The 18,002-nt window shown below is 46.2% G+C and overlaps 1 protein-coding gene across 2 annotated transcripts in view; it reads right to left on the bottom strand.

Annotated features, from left to right (window-relative positions):
• Positions 1–252: 252 nt before the first annotated feature.
• LOC133933742 (rho GTPase-activating protein 6-like) overlaps positions 253–18,002 on the bottom strand; it is a 64,770-nt gene continuing 47,020 nt past the window's right edge. For both annotated transcript variants that reach the window (XM_062380939.1, XM_062380940.1), the window contains exons 2-14: positions 15,600–15,759; positions 12,559–12,630; positions 9,785–9,933; positions 9,550–9,678; positions 9,264–9,459; positions 9,092–9,147; positions 7,317–7,467; positions 7,080–7,228; positions 4,899–5,078; positions 3,670–3,761; positions 3,327–3,580; positions 3,142–3,225; positions 253–2,557 (exon numbers count right to left, since the gene is read on the bottom strand). In XM_062380939.1, coding sequence (XP_062236923.1) covers positions 2,064–2,557; positions 3,142–3,225; positions 3,327–3,580; positions 3,670–3,761; positions 4,899–5,078; positions 7,080–7,228; positions 7,317–7,467; positions 9,092–9,147; positions 9,264–9,459; positions 9,550–9,678; positions 9,785–9,933; positions 12,559–12,630; positions 15,600–15,759 — 2,166 coding nt within the window. In that variant the 3' untranslated portion in view covers positions 253–2,063. The remainder of the gene's footprint in view (positions 2,558–3,141; positions 3,226–3,326; positions 3,581–3,669; positions 3,762–4,898; positions 5,079–7,079; positions 7,229–7,316; positions 7,468–9,091; positions 9,148–9,263; positions 9,460–9,549; positions 9,679–9,784; positions 9,934–12,558; positions 12,631–15,599; positions 15,760–18,002) is intronic.

The raw sequence follows: 18,002 nt of genomic DNA, 5'->3' as shown, positions 1-18,002 counted from the left end.
TGAATTAGTAATGAATAGTTTGCCAATGTAATGCAAAACTATTATTAATATTGTAAATACAAAACACAACCACACACAGTAAAGAGGTCTTAACAAAGCTTGAACTATAGAAATTAATTAAAACAGTTGGAAAACTAATTTAAACTGTACTGGAATCAAACAAATGTATTACATCAGTTTATTTTTGTGTTAAATATATCCGGAGGCTCTCACCTGAAACCAGGTTTGAATCACTGACACCAACAGCAGGTGTAAACTTTACCATATTTAATTCCATAGTAGCATATTGATGAGGACACACAGTACAAAAGCAATTACCAGATATTCCATTACAACTTGGACCCAGTAAACCCCACCAAAAATATCAAAAAGAAAAAACATCATAACACTAAGTTTGGTGTCAGACATGGTCTGGTTTTGGGGAAAGACAGAGATAGGACCTTAAGGATTATTGGTTCTTTTTTATTTCTTTTTCCTTCTTGATATAAAAGCGTTATATTGTATTTATTTATAACAACACTCAACAGAAACAAGGTAATACAAATTCACAAAAGGAACCTGGAGGGATGCACGAGGGAAACGCGTAAGAGGGAGACTTATGGCACATTTATTTCCCTCAAGCAGATTTTTTTTTTTACATTTTCACAAAGGTGCTTATAATCACAAGCTTTGACTCTAAATCGAGTGCGGACGGACGCCGGGGGAAACGCTGAGCTGTGGGACGCACGCTGTCTCAAGTGGCAGGACAACAGATGGCGCCACCACCCCCTTCCACAATAATCTTTCCACTTGGTGTGACTCCTTTCTTCCACTGTCTCCTTGAGATGGAGAGAACGAATGCGGGAAAAAAACACAAGAGAAGGTGAAATTAAATACAGCGTCTCCAGGTTGAAGGCTGAAGTTGCTTCACGTGAAGCAAGTATGACATTAAAGCTTGAAAACATGTGAAATATTCGCCAGCAAATACCCACTGAACTGTGACCTCTGAGAGGATTTAGACCGATTGATGGGGCTGGATTTGGATATTTTGTTATAACCAGCCGGATAAGATATTTTTACGATTTTTAAGGATGTTATTCTGGTGACACGTCCACACCCAGTTGAAATATTCAGTCGAACATTAGAGGTATAACAAGACGGATCAGTCAGTGTCAGTCACATATTACTGTTGTGTCGTGTTTGAGCATCTTGAAATGAGTGTGTGCATTGTTCCTCCCGGGCAGCAGGTGGCAGAAGCACATAAGCAAACTTACAGCCGAGTGCTTTTATAATTAGGTCCTAGGCGGTTTGACACGAGTGAAGCATTTTTTACATTCAGTGTTAATTAAAGACAGAAACAGCAGTCTGAGTAAAACACCGACATTTAGACTGACTGTTAAAGGGCCCACTTACTTCAAGGTAGATTTACAAATTATATACTTTACATGACAATTTACACAGCTGTCGTACAAGTGTCCGTCGGCAGTTTGGATATACACGAACAATCTGCGACACGGGAAAACGTCAATCAACATTTGATCTCTTTAGACACTGATGTGGCTGAACTACAAACGTCTACATTTAGCAGCAATCGTCCATACGTCTTTGATCTTATTGTGAAAATCATGAAATCAGAAAACGTCTTTGATCTTATTGTGAAAATCATGAAATCAGAAAGCCCCTCCTATTGTTCTGAATCGAGATATGAAGACTGAACGTTGTCAGAGAAGCAGTTGTGGACGGACGGGACATTCTGAAAGGGGTGTGAAGAAGAAGTTGTTTTTTCGTTGAGGTATTTCTGATGGGCACGTTACAACGCTCCCATGTCGTTAGTCATTAGGGACGAAAGAGACACGTGGGCAACAGGGGCGACATTTCAACATCCACACGAGGCAGGAAATACAAGTGGCTCTCGGATGTACAAGTCTGTATAAGGCAGCAGCTGCACACGTAAACAACAACGCCGTGGCGCCAAGATGCAGGAGAAGCACAAGACGGTTCGTGGGAAGGACGGAACCCATGTGTGGAGGGATGAAGTGAGGGGGTGGGATGAGGCCACCGGCTGGCGACCCCACGGCCTGCGATCACACGAGCGTTTCGGGCAGTGTGTCGGCATTGTCTGAGGACAGCAGTTGCCAGATCTGCCAGCGGTCCCTCTGCCAGTCCTGCCACTCCGGGCTCTGTGGCACCATCTGGGCCTCGGCCGGCGACGCCGCGCTGCTCGGCGCCGCGATCGACCTCCCGTGCAGAAGGGGGGGGCGCCGAGCGGCTGCGAGCAGAGGCGAGCTCTGGGAACCAGTGGGGTTGATTCTGTGTCCACCCGCCCGCTGGAGGCCCGGCGTGCTGTTGAGGTGCGACGGCGCCGGGGGGCTGATGCTGAGCTGCAGGCGCGGTCGCCCCGTCTCGTTGTGAGGGCTGCTACACACCCTGGTGACCGGGGGGTGGGGTCGGCACTCCGTGACGCCGGGCGCCATCAGCGTCCGCTGTACCGAGGCCTGATGCCGGCCATCGCCATGGAGTCCGTCGAGACCTTCCTGGGAGCTGCGGGAGCTTCCCTCGGACATGTTGCCGTGGGAACCTCCAAAACAGAGCGATGGGAGAACTCATTAGAGACATTTGATGCTGCACATGAAGAAGAAGATACTCCAACAAAACTTGGAACTCATCTTCCAATGCTATATTTATTCAGAAATAAATAAGATCATCAGATTTCAATTCAATATATTCATTTCAAAATTAGCTCCATGTTTGGCAGAAGGCGTTTCTCTCACCAAAGTCAAATCTTGTCTTTTCTTTCCCTATCTTACCTTATCTTCTTTTTTTATATGTTCTTCTCTTTTCTTTTCTCATTTCATCTTATTTTACCTTAACTCATTTTGTCTTTTATTTTGATTTTCTTATCTTGTCTTTTCTTGATTTATTTTTTCTTTCCTTTCTCTTTTCTCCGGGGGAACTTGGCAGCAAGTAAGATATCTCATATAATGAATAAAAACCAGCAGCACTCTGGTTTCAGGTGAGCAGAAATGCAAACCACACAGTCCAAAGGCTTGGGTGCTTCATTTTGTATTCCTGCCTGATGCTCAATAACCAGCACCAGCTGCCAGACACACACTTCTCTGGCTCTTTACCCACCGGGCCCTGAGACAAGTGACACGTGTTTACCTGTGAACGTCTGGTCCTTGAGTGTTGGCTTCAGAGTGCTGTGCCACGTCCCCCAAATGTTAACATGCTCCTCCGATATAGTGTCTGGAGGAAGAAATTAGAGATCACACTCGAGTACAAACTGACTTATACATAAGACCCAGGAGAAAAGTCTGACCACGGGGGGAAATGTATGTCCCGAGTACCTTTGGTGGCCCAGGGGTCATGTGCTCCCGGCTCCTTGCTCCATCCAGCCACCTGCCCCACCACAGTGTACTGCTCCGGGACACGGAAGTGCTTGTCGCTGCCGGGGCTCCCCGGTTCTCCCCTCCGCTCGCTCAGGACCGGGGAGTTGTTGTCGTAAGGGGACACCTCCCCGCTGTACGCCTTGTTGGAGTCGCTGGAGGAGCGGCGCTCGCTCAGGGCGAAGGGCTCCTCCGACGGCAGCAGATCGGGGCTCCTGTTGGGGAGGAGAAATGCAGTTGGAAAGAGAGACACATAGTGAAGTGTGTGTGTGTGTGTGTGTGTGTGTGTGTGTGTGCAACTCACTGTGACGCTTTTCTTCTCAAAAGGTAGTCCACCACGTCTGGATCTGTCTCCAATAGGCTCATCAGTACCTCGTTTTGCAGATCTGGAGGCACCTATGATATAACAGAGAAGTTAATGAAGAACTAATTATACTATTAGTTTACGTAAAGTTTATGAAGGTCAATGAAACTTCACTTGCTCCATCTAGTGACAGAAGAATCCAGCTTGGACTAACATGGATCTCTTTGAGCCTTTATCCTTATTATCTCTTACCTGTCCCGTCTCTCTGATCTCGGGCTAATTAGCTGAAATGAATGCTTATCAAACATGAGGATTTACGCCGCCCAAACACATGAAAGAATGATTCTCATCCCAACCGCGCAAGTTGCCAGATCTTTAAACCAATTCAGACATAAGCAGGTTACGAAACAACTTTCAGATGTCATTCACAGAACCCGAGCCGCCTCGCAAATCTTTTTTTCACTCGCCCGAGACCGAGCAGCTCAGTCCCACTTCACTTACATGCGATTAATAGCTCTTCATTGGCTTACGGCAGAAATGTAAGCCTCGGTGGGGGGGTGGGGGTGGGGGGGTTGGGGGGGGACGGCGGTGGCAGAGTACAAAACATTACGGTTTAAGGTTTCGGAACCTGAAGTGACCTTAACGGGCCCCCCCCCCGTCTGCGCTGTTTTGAGAATCGCAAGAGCAGAGAAAGAACAAAAAGCAACTGATGGGGCGGTAGTCCATGCAAAAACCCTGACCTCTGCTGACCCCTCATGGAGGATTTCATGCCTGGATTTTTCTGCGTTTTATTTTGGACAAAACAAGCTCACGTATCTGGATGAAAGGTGTTTGACGTCACCGGCGGCTTACGGGAAAGATTTCAATTTCTTGTCAAGTCTTTATAAGATGCTTCACGCACGATTTTGACCCAAAACACTCCTTATCCACCTGTTATCTTTCACTCTTTGTTTCCTTTGTTCCTCATCTCTTTCTTCTGTTTGCCTCCGTCTCGTCTTTCTCTCCCGTCCGCTAAACCTGGGCCGAACTCTGTTTTTATTAACTGAGACGAAAACCATTGTGTGCTAACCCAGGCGGGATTGTCTTACTCTTAAGTCTCCGCAGGAATGCAAGAGGGAGAAGAGTGCAGGAGAAGGCGAGGCTGTGTGTACGCGTGTGTGTTTTCCTTGAGCGGTAGAAGAATGGAGGGATGAGGCGGGAGGCGGGAGGTGTGGAGCTGAATGACTGACCATGAAGAGGGTGTGGTAGCTGGCGATCATCCTCTGCAGCACGGCGATGACGGCCGTGCTCTCCTCCGCTCGGGCCGAGCTCTGGACGCTGAACTCCTTGTCCGAGCTCTTCTGCTTGTGGAGCAGGTTGGGGCCAAAGATGGTGGCCAGGTTCAGAGACGTCATCTTGTTGCCTGTGACCTGCCGTCGGAGAAACAAAAGAGTTTGGATTCAGGGACTAGTTACTTGCTGCTATATATTTGCAGGTTGGGATTCAGCTTCACAAAAGTACAGCCCTGTTGACGAGGACTTCAAAATGTATATCTGTGTTTAAGTGTTTTTTAAGCCAAAAGAATACATTTTCATAATAAAAGCATTTTTCATGCAAATAAAAGTGCACTTGATGTTGTTTCCCATTCAAAATAACCCCCAATAGAAAAGAAATATGGAAATTAGAGTGAACCACTCTTTGAATGAGTCTCAGGGAAAGGGTCCACACCCTCAGCAAAATATTCAAACCCTACCTATTGTTTGTGCTGAGTTTAAAAGCAGTTTGCATGTGATACATCCATTAGTCTCATGAAGAAGGTATTTATCAAAACTGTTTCAACTGGGAGACTGTTACTCGTGCGTCTTTTATACATTTACCCTTTTCACACAGTGTCTGTATTGTCGTGGAGGCGAGGAACTGTTTTCTCTCCAGTATCAGGAAAACACATTTTAAATCTCAAAGTGTTGCAGGACTGACCTCACTGCATTTTGCTGTGATTACAGTCTTAGGAGGCGCTTCATCGTGTCCCTCGTCTTTTCTCCCCCTTTCTTCCCACTCACATCTCCAACCTCCATCCAGTCTTGTTTTCTCACATCACCCCTCCACCGTCTGAATCTCTGTGTCCTGTTCTTGTCACTCTGAGCAATAGAGTGGCATCGTGGGATTTGTTAACTCTCCGATGTGTCGGAGTGTGTGACCGCTTCCCAGCTTTCCACCGAGGCTGCTTGATGATGCGCATCGTGTGACGCATTTGCAATCCGCAGCCCTTCACAGCTCGAACAACTCATTTTTTGGATGAATTATTATTTTTGTGCTTCTTTCCCACTTTCCTCCCTTTCCACTCCCAGTCCCAAAGGAAAGATGGGAGCAGCGAGGAGCCAAAAGTATTGATGTGTTGTTCCAGGCGGAGTGTGAAGCCCCGCAACTTCCTGTCACGATCTCAGCAACAGATACTGGAGCCGTGGAGTCGTGGAGGGGGGGAAATACACATGCGCACACACACACACACACACACACACACACACACACACACACACTCACATCGGTGTTTGAGGTCATTCATTCTCATGTGTATTCACACACAGAGAAAACTCAAAAACACTCTTCCATCTGCGCCCACACTCAATGCTTCTCTGTCACACATACAGTACACAATTGGAACAACGAACTCACAAACCCACGCACATAGGAAACACACAAACACATGCTCAGGGTTCCAGGGATCAGAACTAAAGAAGGCTAAAGGGCTTATTGGACTGGGAAGGACCAGATCATTTAAATCACGCTTTGGATGGAGATCTGGATCTTGCACATCTTCGGCCCGAGTCTCTGCAGAAAAGCATCGAGGGGTGGAGCCGAAACCAAACATAATATTTTGAAGTTACATAACGTGCCCTTGTACAAGCTTCCCCTGTTGCTTTTTGAAGCCAAAGAAACGTTTTTTTTCCAGTTTCCCCCGGAATTAAGATTCGCAATATTGTTCCCAGGGCTCGATGTTTACTTGTGCACTTCACAGCCAGTAGCAGTAGAAAAGCCAAATGTTGACTCCAGTCCTCCGGAGGGCAGATTAGGAGTAAATGCAGCCATTCACATCGTGACGGATGTGATAATCAACACCAGGCTGTTTGGTAATCTTACGTCAACGCCCGTGCTGTTTCAGGCCTGAAAGCCAGAGAGAAATGTATGCACGTACCAACCACACAAACTGATTCCTATCGCTTCTTTGGTCATTTCCTCCCAATGAGGTGGAAACAGAAGGCAAACTGAATTTTCGGAGAGTGCCCCAAAAAACTGTTAGCATGTGTTGCACACAGCTAGAAGCGGCATGATTTCCCCTCGTGTTTGTACTTCTCTAACTGCTTAATTGCTGGATTTGAAGAGGGACTTTTTTTTTAAAGCTTAATTTCATGTTGATAAACTTCGATGCTCACCTCCTGACTATCTTTGTCCTGCCGGTCGTGGGCGTGAGCCGCCACAGTCGACAGAAAGTCCATCAGGCGATGGAACGTGTCACTGTTGCATGCTGGGAGCAGGTAGACCAGTAGCTGAGCGACATGCTGCTGCTCATCTGGGTCCAACACTGCAACACAGATGAGGATGAGATGGAGGAGATAAAAGGAAGAGAGCATCGTGAACAGACAGAGAAAAAGACGGATGGTTAAGCTCACACGTGGTGTTGATAAAGGCCGTGTAGAGCTCCTTGGTGAGGAGAGGGTCGGGCATGTCCCTGAGGAACTCCTTCAGCAGAGCGGCCACATCGTGAACGCTGTGCTCCTCATCCAGCTGGACGTCGATACCACGGTCAAACTCCTCCCGCAGCTGAAGGAGAGCCAAACGCCAGAGAGAGAACAAAGGAGAAAGAGAGGAAGAAGAGGGATTTAGAAACATCCTAACACAACAATGGACACTCTATTGTCGAAGGCGCGCACACCCACACACACTCACTCCCTGCCGGCCCTCCAAGTGGCCTACTAAACTTTCAGGTTCAAACTCGTTTTACCAGTAAGGATCCTAATCTCTGTTATCTGACCTTTGGATGACTTCCAGGATTATACTAAGTCTATTGTCGGACATGATGACAGGTATACAGGAGTCAGCATATACCAGTTTTCATGCTGGCTGGCAAATGTAAACATTGGATTGTATTAAACTCAACCGGCAGAGAATTCTTGTGGCACATAATGTCCAGATTTGGAAATTTCGTTTAATGAGTTTATAATAAAGTAGAAGAATTATACACAGAGGTAAAGTCTAAGCACAGTGGCAACAGTATATTACAAACAGTACACTAGATAACAGTGGAAGGCAAAAGTTAATATTAAAGAAGCAGTTTGGTCTTTGGGAATTTGCCATCTGTTCAACGATCAGTTTAATAAAAAACAAAGAATAACCTTTCAAGAAGGCTGCGGCTTCTCAGCGAGTGACAGCTGGGTGGAAGCTCAAATGTGAAAAACTTGGGAAAAGTGTGTTACTACAAGACTCTCTGCATCAGGCTGTATAAACACTAAGATATCCAAACATCCCCCTGATTTTATCTCACAACAGTTTTTTGAACCGTGACACCAGCTGCGATTTCGGAAAACGAGTGCATCACTTTCTTTTTCTGGACATCTAGCAGAAGGTCAAACACAAGTTCTTCTGTCCGCTGGTGAATGAATAACCTCCCATCCCTCGATAAGGGTCTCTGGTCATCCATCTACACAAGGGGTTCTCAAACTTTTGCAAGCTGGGCCCCCCCCCCCAAAGCTGGTTAGGGGCTAGTTGGGGTTTACGAATCAGAAACTTGTCCATAGTTGTGTTTGTTTGCTGATACAGCGTGTGTGATGTTACAACACGGTGGATGATTGAAGATGTAAAGGTAGGTGTTACAGAGAAAAGGGCTAGCTGCAGTTGGAAGAAGTTAGCTAGCTAGAAGGCTAGCTCTTGGGGCTATGAGCTTTCTAAAAAACACTGCGGAGCTAATTATTCCTTAGATTAGGCTACAAATAGGCCTACTGCAAGTGCAGGACGGTATTACTAAGGAAGGAGTGAGTCTTTTAAAAAGACTGTTTATAAAGCTATGAATATCTGAATTATAGAGGAAATAAGAGCAATCGCACAAACTCAGCAGGGTGTTGTCTCAGTGAGGGTGAGCGCTGACCATGCCTGCAGTTACTTTTATACTCGGAAGCGTACGTGCAACTCGCGTTTAAATGATAACACTCCTCTTTTGATTGGTGGATCAGGAACAAAACAGTATTTGATTTGTTTGTGTCAGTCCCGCCCCTACCATTTCACCACTGAGGGAGCTTTCACTAACCAGTGACAGGTTGTCTGTCTTTTTTTGACTTTTTTTTTTGTCTGTGACATTGCGCAATCCGCGCTCCCCACTTTGAGAACCACCGATCTACACAAAATGGGCTTTGATGAGCATGCAAATTATGGAATATCCCAGAAAACTCACCTGTCGAACTCTTTTCTTGGAGCTGCCCACTCTAAAGATCCCCACCGTCTGCAAACCTGTGGAGAGACAGGGACACATCTATCTCTGGCAGCTGTCATTGGAGTAACAGATGGTGGCCAAAGGGCGGGATGCACCTATGTATGAGGGCTCTTGAGGTAAAGTAGCCGCTCACCATATTTCTCAATGTGCTGACAGCAGCTGTCGACCACCCGGGGCACCTGGCGGTAGATGGGATTAAGGCTCAGCCTCTTGTCCCGGTGCTTCTCCTTCTTACTCTGCATTTCTGCCGGCAGAGAGAGCTGCAGCGCTTCGAGCAGGCGAGACTGGTTGTCGTCCAGGTCGGTGATGGAGTCCACTGACATGGCTCCCTGGAAGACAATGTGTGCGTTTGACCGAATGGAAACACAAAAAAACCCGGTCTTTGCCGATTCAGCTCAACGTTATTATCCTTATCTCACCCTCCTGCGTGCTCGCGGTGCAACTTCGGGGGTGTTGGGTGACGTGGACTCATTGGCTGTCTCTGATGTAGAGCTCAGGGAGGAGTTACTGCTGGATAACTCCCTATTGGATGGCCGCTTGGTGGCAAACTGCAGGACAAATGATCCAACAGGTCATATTTGGCTTTTTGTGATAATTTCCCTTATACCTAAATCATGGAGACTTATCAGTGAAATAAAAGATAAATTGAAAGACCTGTAAAATGGACGAGACAAGGTCGGAGGAGTCCTTGTGCTCCTCGCGCTGTGGAGGGTCCTGGCGATAACCATCCTGACGCTGCCTGTGCGTTCTGTCATTGGCGATGACCTGAGAGAGCGGTATGCTGAAGGCCTGGGGTATGCTCTCTGTAAAACATTGGGAGAGAGTGAAATGAAGGAGGCAGGAAACAAGGGGATGAGAAAGTCAAATAAAACATTATTTGAACTAACCAACAAAAGCACAGATGTAGCTGCGAGAAGAGAACTAAAAGAAAATGAAAGCTCTGTGAGAAGCATCCAAAAATAACGACGGGACCTTGAAACAACAACATCAAACATATCTCGAGTCGGACCCTCTATTACTTCTGTTTGAGCTGCATTGTACATGTGATTAAGGCATCACAACACATGTTTACTGTGTCACTTTAAAACTCTTTTAGCGCTACTGCAGTGCCACAGCTGTTTTCCAAAATAAGACCACGGAGAGATGGAAGGAAAATAAATCTGGCTTTGACAAAACCACTAATTCTAGTGCCTTTTGACCGAAATAACCCAACTAGGAAAGCAAAGTCATGTTCTCCGCATAGGTCGTTTTTTAGAAACACAAATGCTAATAGCAGACAGTTTATGTAACAACGAGGTGAAGCAAAAACTCGAGACTTGTTCCTGGTGCAAATCTGACGCTGGGGAGAAATTGTGTCATACTGGGCCATCACAGGCTATATGTTCCGTTATCCGGAATCTCAAAGGTTGAGCCATCAGCAGGAGAAAAACAGTCCAGCTTCTGTGTGTGTGTGTGTGTGTGTGTGTGTGTGTGTGTGTGTGTGTGTGTGCGTGTGTATGTGTGTATGTGTGTGGAGGCAACTTGCAACACATGCAGAGAGAGAAAGCAAAATGCATTCCACAACCACAAGCGGAGAGCTGTGGTTCATGAGCAGCACGACCACTAACACTAGTGACACGACAAATTTGGTCTGCAGCCTCACAGCGTCCACAAGGCTTATGCAACCCTCGCACACACAAACACACACATGCACACAATCTGGATCGCATAATGCAGAGGGCCTACAACGTCATGCACCGCACATCTGCGCTGGACCACATTTATGGACCCATGTCAGATTGTCATAAATCATAAATTGCCTCTGCGTCTTTAGAACAATCTAGCTTTTCGGCGCTCTTCTTTTTTTCTTCTCTCACTTTTTTAATATTCTTGTCTTTGGGATGTGTTTATATGAGCTGGATGTGTCCTCAGTGTGAGTATCTCAGAGCCTCAGGACAGGTTAGAAATAAAATGTGCCCAGACGGGTGCGGTTTGCCTCACGAGACAGAGCAGCCAAAATGCCAACAAGAGCAATTTGTAAACCGTGGCTTTGACTGACAGCTCGATCGATGGTATCTGAGGTGCCGTCAGCCTCCCGGCTCACGTTACCACATCAAGGAAGGCAGCGTTTTCCCTCCTCTCTCCGTTTTGTCTCATGCCGAGAAAGAGCTCAGCCCGCCTCAAAGAGAAAGGCAGCGCTGGTATTCAGGGGTAAAATTTAACTTAGAATCCATTTTGGCAGTTTAGACATCATGGTGCGTCTGAGCCATCTGGGCTGCAGAGGGGTAGAGCCAGGTGTGTGGTGGAGGGGGAAACCCACCTCCACTCACTCTATATTCATCCTGACATACACTTTACATAACTTTTGCAAAGTACATGTCCTCAAATGTACTTTTTTCCATCAATATATTGAGCGTTGTCCCAGCTGTCACGAGCAATAAGTGGTTTTAAGTGGCCTAAGCAGGCTCATTACTTTCCGACCACACAGCTGTGACATAGCATCTTATTTTGATAGGGAAGTCAGAGCTCGACAGATGTTTCTCCCACTTGTTAAAGCAGTGAATTAAAGAAGGCCTCTGACATTATATCCTATTAAATTATATATAAATTAACATTATATAGTCCTACTTTAAAATTCATGTCTTATAAGATCTTTATTGCGACCACAAATTTGATATCAATTTATCTATTTTCTCTGTTTAGCTTACATTAGTTTAATTATTTATATCACCAGAACCAATACTTATATCATAAATAGTCTAAAAATAAAACAAATAAAAGCCAGATATCCTGAACTTAAGACATGTGACATTCACTGGCTTCTACATTTCCCATGGTGCACTCTCCTCCCAAGGGTGCAGCTGGTGTACGTGAACCTTCTACATTGTGGCAGCAGATGGCTACATAATCTAAGAGCAATACAAACTATAATAATTCTAGTTAGGCTAGTAAGTTTTTGTATTTCAATGGGATGGCAATGGAGGATACCAGCTATGCACAAATCTGAACTATTTTTAGCATGGCAAGCTATCAAAAAACGAGCGTGTGTGTGTTTTTTGTAAACACAACCTGGGATCTGCACCAGCACTATCGCAATTCTGACAAGAGAGGCTCATTTTATTTCATCTCCTGCCCCTCTTTCCATCTGAGCTCCTCTGACTAAGATCCTTCTCGCTTTGTGCCAAATATGCTTCCCTCAGTGCTGCTTCTCGGAGCCCAGTCCCCTTAGAAGGAGTCTATCCACTTAAACTAAATATAAACTCTCAAGGCCCCGTAAACAAAAAAGAGTGTTTTTATAACCTCGATGTTCACCTGCCCGGGGGGGCGGAGACCACGGCCCGCCCCGGGACTTGCTGGCAGGACGGCGAAATATTCACAACAAGGAGGAGAGACGCATAGGGAGAGAGGAATCTCTGTGAGGCAGCAACATGTCAGAGTGCTTACTGTACCTTTGTCCTTACTCTTCTCCTTCGCTAGCGAGTCCAACTTCCTCCTCAGAGACTTTTTCCTCTTCTGTCCATCTGTGGCCGGGAAAAACAACAAGGAAGTAAATCAGCTGAAACAAATGCTCCCCGTGGCCGCTTTATCTTATCTCGCTAATATCGCCCGCTCGTAACAAGCTTACATCAGGAATGCAGACATGAATTCATCACAGGATGAGGAAGCCGTCTACGAGGGAAAATCCATTTAACTTCAATGTCAGGCAGGGCCACCTCCGGTATATCATTTAGCAAAATACGATACATGGATATGCATTCTGTTTTTTGGTGAGGTTTACACTTAAAAAGTTCATCTCAGTTTCACCCTGATTAAATGAAGAAAAAATGTAAATACAGATATTAAGAGAAAGCAGAAACAAGCTGCTAAATGTTTAAACTCCCTCACAATGCACAGAGTTTATAGTGCAACGCTGTGATACTGATCTTTGTCTGGAAGGTTATTGCAGTCGTGTACTTTTCAAATTACAACTGCACGTATCTGATGGGCTACAATTGCCAGAAACAGGCATTGCACACAATCATATCAGTTCTATAGAGTGCTTTACCTCCAGGGTTTAAACTGGGGGTTTTCTGAAAGGAGGAAAAGCTACGCTGTCAGGTGTCAACATGATGAATGAGCCCTGAGCGGGCTGATTAATGATCAGGAAACTCTGGAATCTGTGTCACACGCAACTTTAAAGCCTCGGAATCCTCTTACTGGGGCCAGGATGTCAGGACGTGGCGACCTCAGCAACTTTGAATGCTAGGTCACTCAAGACGTCTGCGCTCTGGCGTCCACAGCGTTCTGGAGTCTTTGTCTTGACCTGCCGCCTTTAGCAACCTCAGTTTGAACCCCAGATGTTCCCTGTATCGAATGAACGACTCGTGGGCTCAGGACATTTTTATCCAACTCCCACATTGCGCTCGACGGCGGCGTTCGCCTCTGACGTGGTGGAGTCGGTTCAGTTACCACATGTGTCCGAGCATCTCCGACAAATCTGAACAAGTCGTTCTTTGACGATCAATTTATTGCCACCGCGGGGATACATGAGAAACTTGTCCTCTTTAGGGAGCTGCAGAAAGAGGAAAGTAAAGTGAAATGGACACGAAGTGAAATGTTAGGGCGTACGAGAGGGGGGGAAAAAATTGGAGGGAAATCTGTGAGGAGAGGGTGTGAGGTAGAAGGAGAGAGAAAGCAGATGTTGTGATGGAGAGCAAGAGCGGTGAGAGGGAGAGAAAGAGAAGAGGGAGAGAGAGAGAGAGATAGGAAATGGTTTGGATTTTTGACAGATGGCTCCCAAAGCCATACGGAAATCCCCCAAACCTCCCCAGTTCAACTTCCAACCATTTTTTTAAACCGCCTGATGAACCTTTTTTCTGCTGCTCAGTCCCGTCATAGCCCCTTCCCTCTTTCCTACTCCCTGTTGTATCCCACTTTAATCAGATTTTCGGTCTCGGTCGAATTCGAGAAACACTGCGGCTGCAAGAAGACGCATGCGCATTTACAATCCTACACACAAGATGAAAAATATCCCTCGTTAGCGCACGGCGGCCGTCAGGGGCTCTGGAATTCATAAGCAACACGGACAAGTACATATTAAATCATGGTGGGGAGAGGTTTAACCTTCAGCTGGAATGCAAGGCCCTGGATAATCCACTGGCTGCACTATGGCAGCCACTCCACGTCTATACAGTGCACTGAGAAAGTACCGCTCTCACTCTGCATAATGTGCATCTGTGTGAGCACCGGCTCCAAAAACAAGACAATCTTCTGAAATCAAACCACAGGGGTGTTGTTTCAGAGTTCATGGTATAATCGCGAGGATCAGCACAGCAACAGCGCAGTGACGAAGTCTGTTCAGACAAGCTGTCAGGCTGTAAACAAGCCGTTTAGCCACATTATCTAAACATGTGGCTCCCAGCCTGCAGGGCGAGAGGAGTAACATCTGAGGGGTCCTAAAACAATTAACCCGACAGGAGAGCCGAAAGCAATTCAAGGATTCTTATATGTTACTTCAAATGTGTACTTTTCTAATCATAGTCACTGGATGTTTTGTATGTATTATAGCTTATCTGACTTCTGGAAATGATTAAAATAACCACATCTGAGTGGGATGTGTACAGTTGGACATAAACCACATTCTCTAGCCCTTGCAGAACTTGGTCTGTGAGCAGGATGAGGCAAAAACGACAAAACAGATTTCCACAAAACATGGTGAAAAGATGGGATCTGCACGAATAAAGCATCATTACATAATGCACGGATGGTAATGATAAAAAAGTTGGCACATTTAGGGGAGCAATATCGTGGAGAGTGTTCAGTTTGGTGCAGCTTGACAGGATTTAAATGTAGTGTTGGTCTGAGTGGTGGTATGCGCTCCACTGAGAGGTATTCTACTTTGTCTATTTCTGTAGTTTCCGAACTATTAGTCACTTTTGCGTCTGGTTTATAAGATATTTAAAAAAAGCTGCTGTTTAGCCTTAAGATAGGACCCCAGGGGCCAAGCAGCCTGCTTTTAGAACATTAAGGACTTTTTCAAAGTGTGAGTGACTGCACTCAGCCCCAACTGCAGCGGAAAGGGAGTCGCATGTTGTTATGATCAAACAGGAAGCGCCCGGACCCAATGTGACGTATTGTTTACATATAAAGTCGTGTTCTCAAAACTTCCCCAAACATAGACCCTACATGACCCTCCTCAAATGACAGGAGGAGGTTCTCAGAGGCTTGAGCGTTGGCCTCACTTTAAAGGAACCCTCGAAAAGTATCTGCACAAGCTTACACCGCAAACCCGGGTTGAGTGGGAGGAGTGTTTGCGACACAGAACAGTTCCGGAGTCAGTGACAGACGCATTATGTCACAGTTAACAGCCACATAAACGTCAGGGTCTTAACAACCCTGATGCTATCTGAGCCGTGTCGAAGCAGTAAATTCCATCTGGAACTCACAACCAACAATTATGCAACACTGTTAAAACAGCGATATGCGTAAAACAAAAACTTAACGCACACACCTTTTGGCATGGTGATCTGACATCCCAGGTCGTAGTCCTGGTGCAGACGGGTGTACGCCACTTCCTGCAGCCTGGTCCTCTCCAGCTCCGACAGGCTCTGGATGGAAACCGGCATCAAGCGCACGCTCCGCCCCGACAGGCTGCTCCAGGTGAAATCACCCTGTCGTGGACAAGAGAGAACACAACGAGAAGGAGAAGAAGAAGAACATCAGACCAACAGTTTGGTATGGTTTCTTTTTGCTAGGCCTTCCACTGCGGGTTAACCCTTTGGAAATTGGTGTTAATGGACGATTTGAACGACAACATTCACATATTTTTACCTGTGAATAGTTGGTAGCCTACAACGACTTAGTTCCAAGTTTAGCAATCAACAAATTTCCCCTTTATAGATGCAAACAGTTACCGGTTACTATAAACACATGCTGCATATATTTAGATCTTTGCTGAGTCACTGTCACACAACAGTCTCAAACTTGAGCCTCACTTCCTCATTGAAATAATGTCTAACCTCCAAGTGAATGAAATGGTCCCACAAGGTCCCATTGAGTCAATGCCAAAGCTCCAATCTTTACATAGAAACAATCCAGATAAATTGCAGTGCAACCAGTGATTATATATGATTTTAAAACAATGGAAAATATGGAAAGTATAGAATACAAAATAAACAGACAGAGAAGGTATGTAGGAAAAAAGTCCTGACTGGGTCTGAGGAGCAAGTGAGGACAACTTCCAGAGCTGAGGTCGTCCACTGATGGATTTTCAATGTGCTCTCCGCTCACATAAACTTGCATAAAGAATGCATAGCATATGTGGAGGAGGAGTTGTGGTTAGTCCAGAGCCGGGGCATATAGAAAAACAGCCATCACGCTCCCATTACTCTGCGGCAGAAAGGTTTCTCTCTTCAGCTTTGACTTAATGTGCGAATGAACCGAAGTGAACGCTGATGAATCTGCTGGAAGCCCGGCGAGCGCTTTTGGCTTTGATGAACGCTTTTTTGAGTCATCTGAATCTCTGGTCATGCATTCCACCGTGTCTACCGAGCGGAGGGGTCAGGAAGAGGTAGAGGTTGAGAAAGACGCAGGGAAAAAAGAAAGAGAGGAGACGCAGCCCTAATTTATCTAATGCTTTATCCAGACGGAGGGCTCACGAGCGGACTCTAACGTGTGCCCCTTCAGAGATGTTTACGTCTCAGAGCCTCTAGAAAAACGGTTTTTCTCAGACTCTGCTTTTCATAACTAGACCTACCATACTCTGAGGTCATTCCTTCCCCCGTGTTATTTGACCCCACTCAGTGCACTGAAGCAACAGAGTCGTCATTCAGCCATGGGAGCAAAACCAGGTGGACACTGTCAGCCTGGAGAGAGCCACCTGAGTGCGTGTGCACGTGTGTATGAATGAGCCTCTCACGGTACGCGGCGAAAAACAAGTTGCATGTTGCGCCCTTCCATAGAGCTCTTTATTCAGGAGAGCTGTGTGTGTGTGTACGTGTGTGTGTGTGTGCACATGCATGTGTGTGCCATTCCTTATCGCTGGTGGAGGAAACCCTTTTACCTCCTGCTTGACCGCACACACAGCTCGAGGGGGCGCACACGCCTGCACATGCCTGCGCACGGCGAAAGAAAAGACAAACAGTTGGAGAAGCTAAATAAGAGGCCCCTCCTCGGTCGAGCTGGTTCTGCCCAGCAGGATTTCTGGAGGGGACGGGTGAGCTTCAGTTCTTGAGTGTCAACCTGTGAAACCGGTGGAATGCAGGCAGGAGAGTGAAGGGGGGGGCAGACTAAATCCTGGTATCACTGCTGGACACCAGTCAGATCTACAAACCCCGAGACATTCTATTGACTTCCCTGATCTTTGGTTATTCACTTTATTTGTCTTCATTACAGATAGAATCCTTCAACTGTTTAATTCAAAACAAAGTAATTTGTCGTGTTGGGACTAGTGGTTCTCCAGATTCAACCTTGCCTCTCTGGGTAAAAACTCTGGGCACTGTGGGTAAAGGGAAGATTCAAACCTTATGCAGAGTTGGTGGAACGTTAAGCCTCTCTCCCACATTAGCACTCAACTTAGTGTCACAAAAACACCGATCTATGATTCATCCTGGTCGTCAAGAGTCGTCAGCCACAGCCGGGCCTCAGCGGCAGACACAAACACTGATCTCTGTGGTGGTGTGGGACACACGTGGCCACATTCTTTAAGCAGACGTAAACGCAGAAAGCATCCTGGACCCTCTGCTCAGCTGACGTCCTGTGACCCACCACAAAACATGTGTTTACTCTCCTCGGCGGTCAGGCTCTGGCTCACGTGATGCAACTTGCCACGAGCCACCACATAATGATTTCTCTCTCTCTCTCTTTCTCCCTCTAAAAACCAATCGATGCACATGTGTATTGGCATATAGATAGG

Source organism: Platichthys flesus, chromosome 22 (assembly GCF_949316205.1).
Source record: "Platichthys flesus chromosome 22, fPlaFle2.1, whole genome shotgun sequence".
Classification (NCBI taxonomy): domain Eukaryota; kingdom Metazoa; phylum Chordata; class Actinopteri; order Pleuronectiformes; family Pleuronectidae; genus Platichthys; species Platichthys flesus.
The sequence above is the reverse complement of the archived record's forward strand: the minus strand, read 5'-3'. Positions and strand labels throughout refer to the sequence as shown.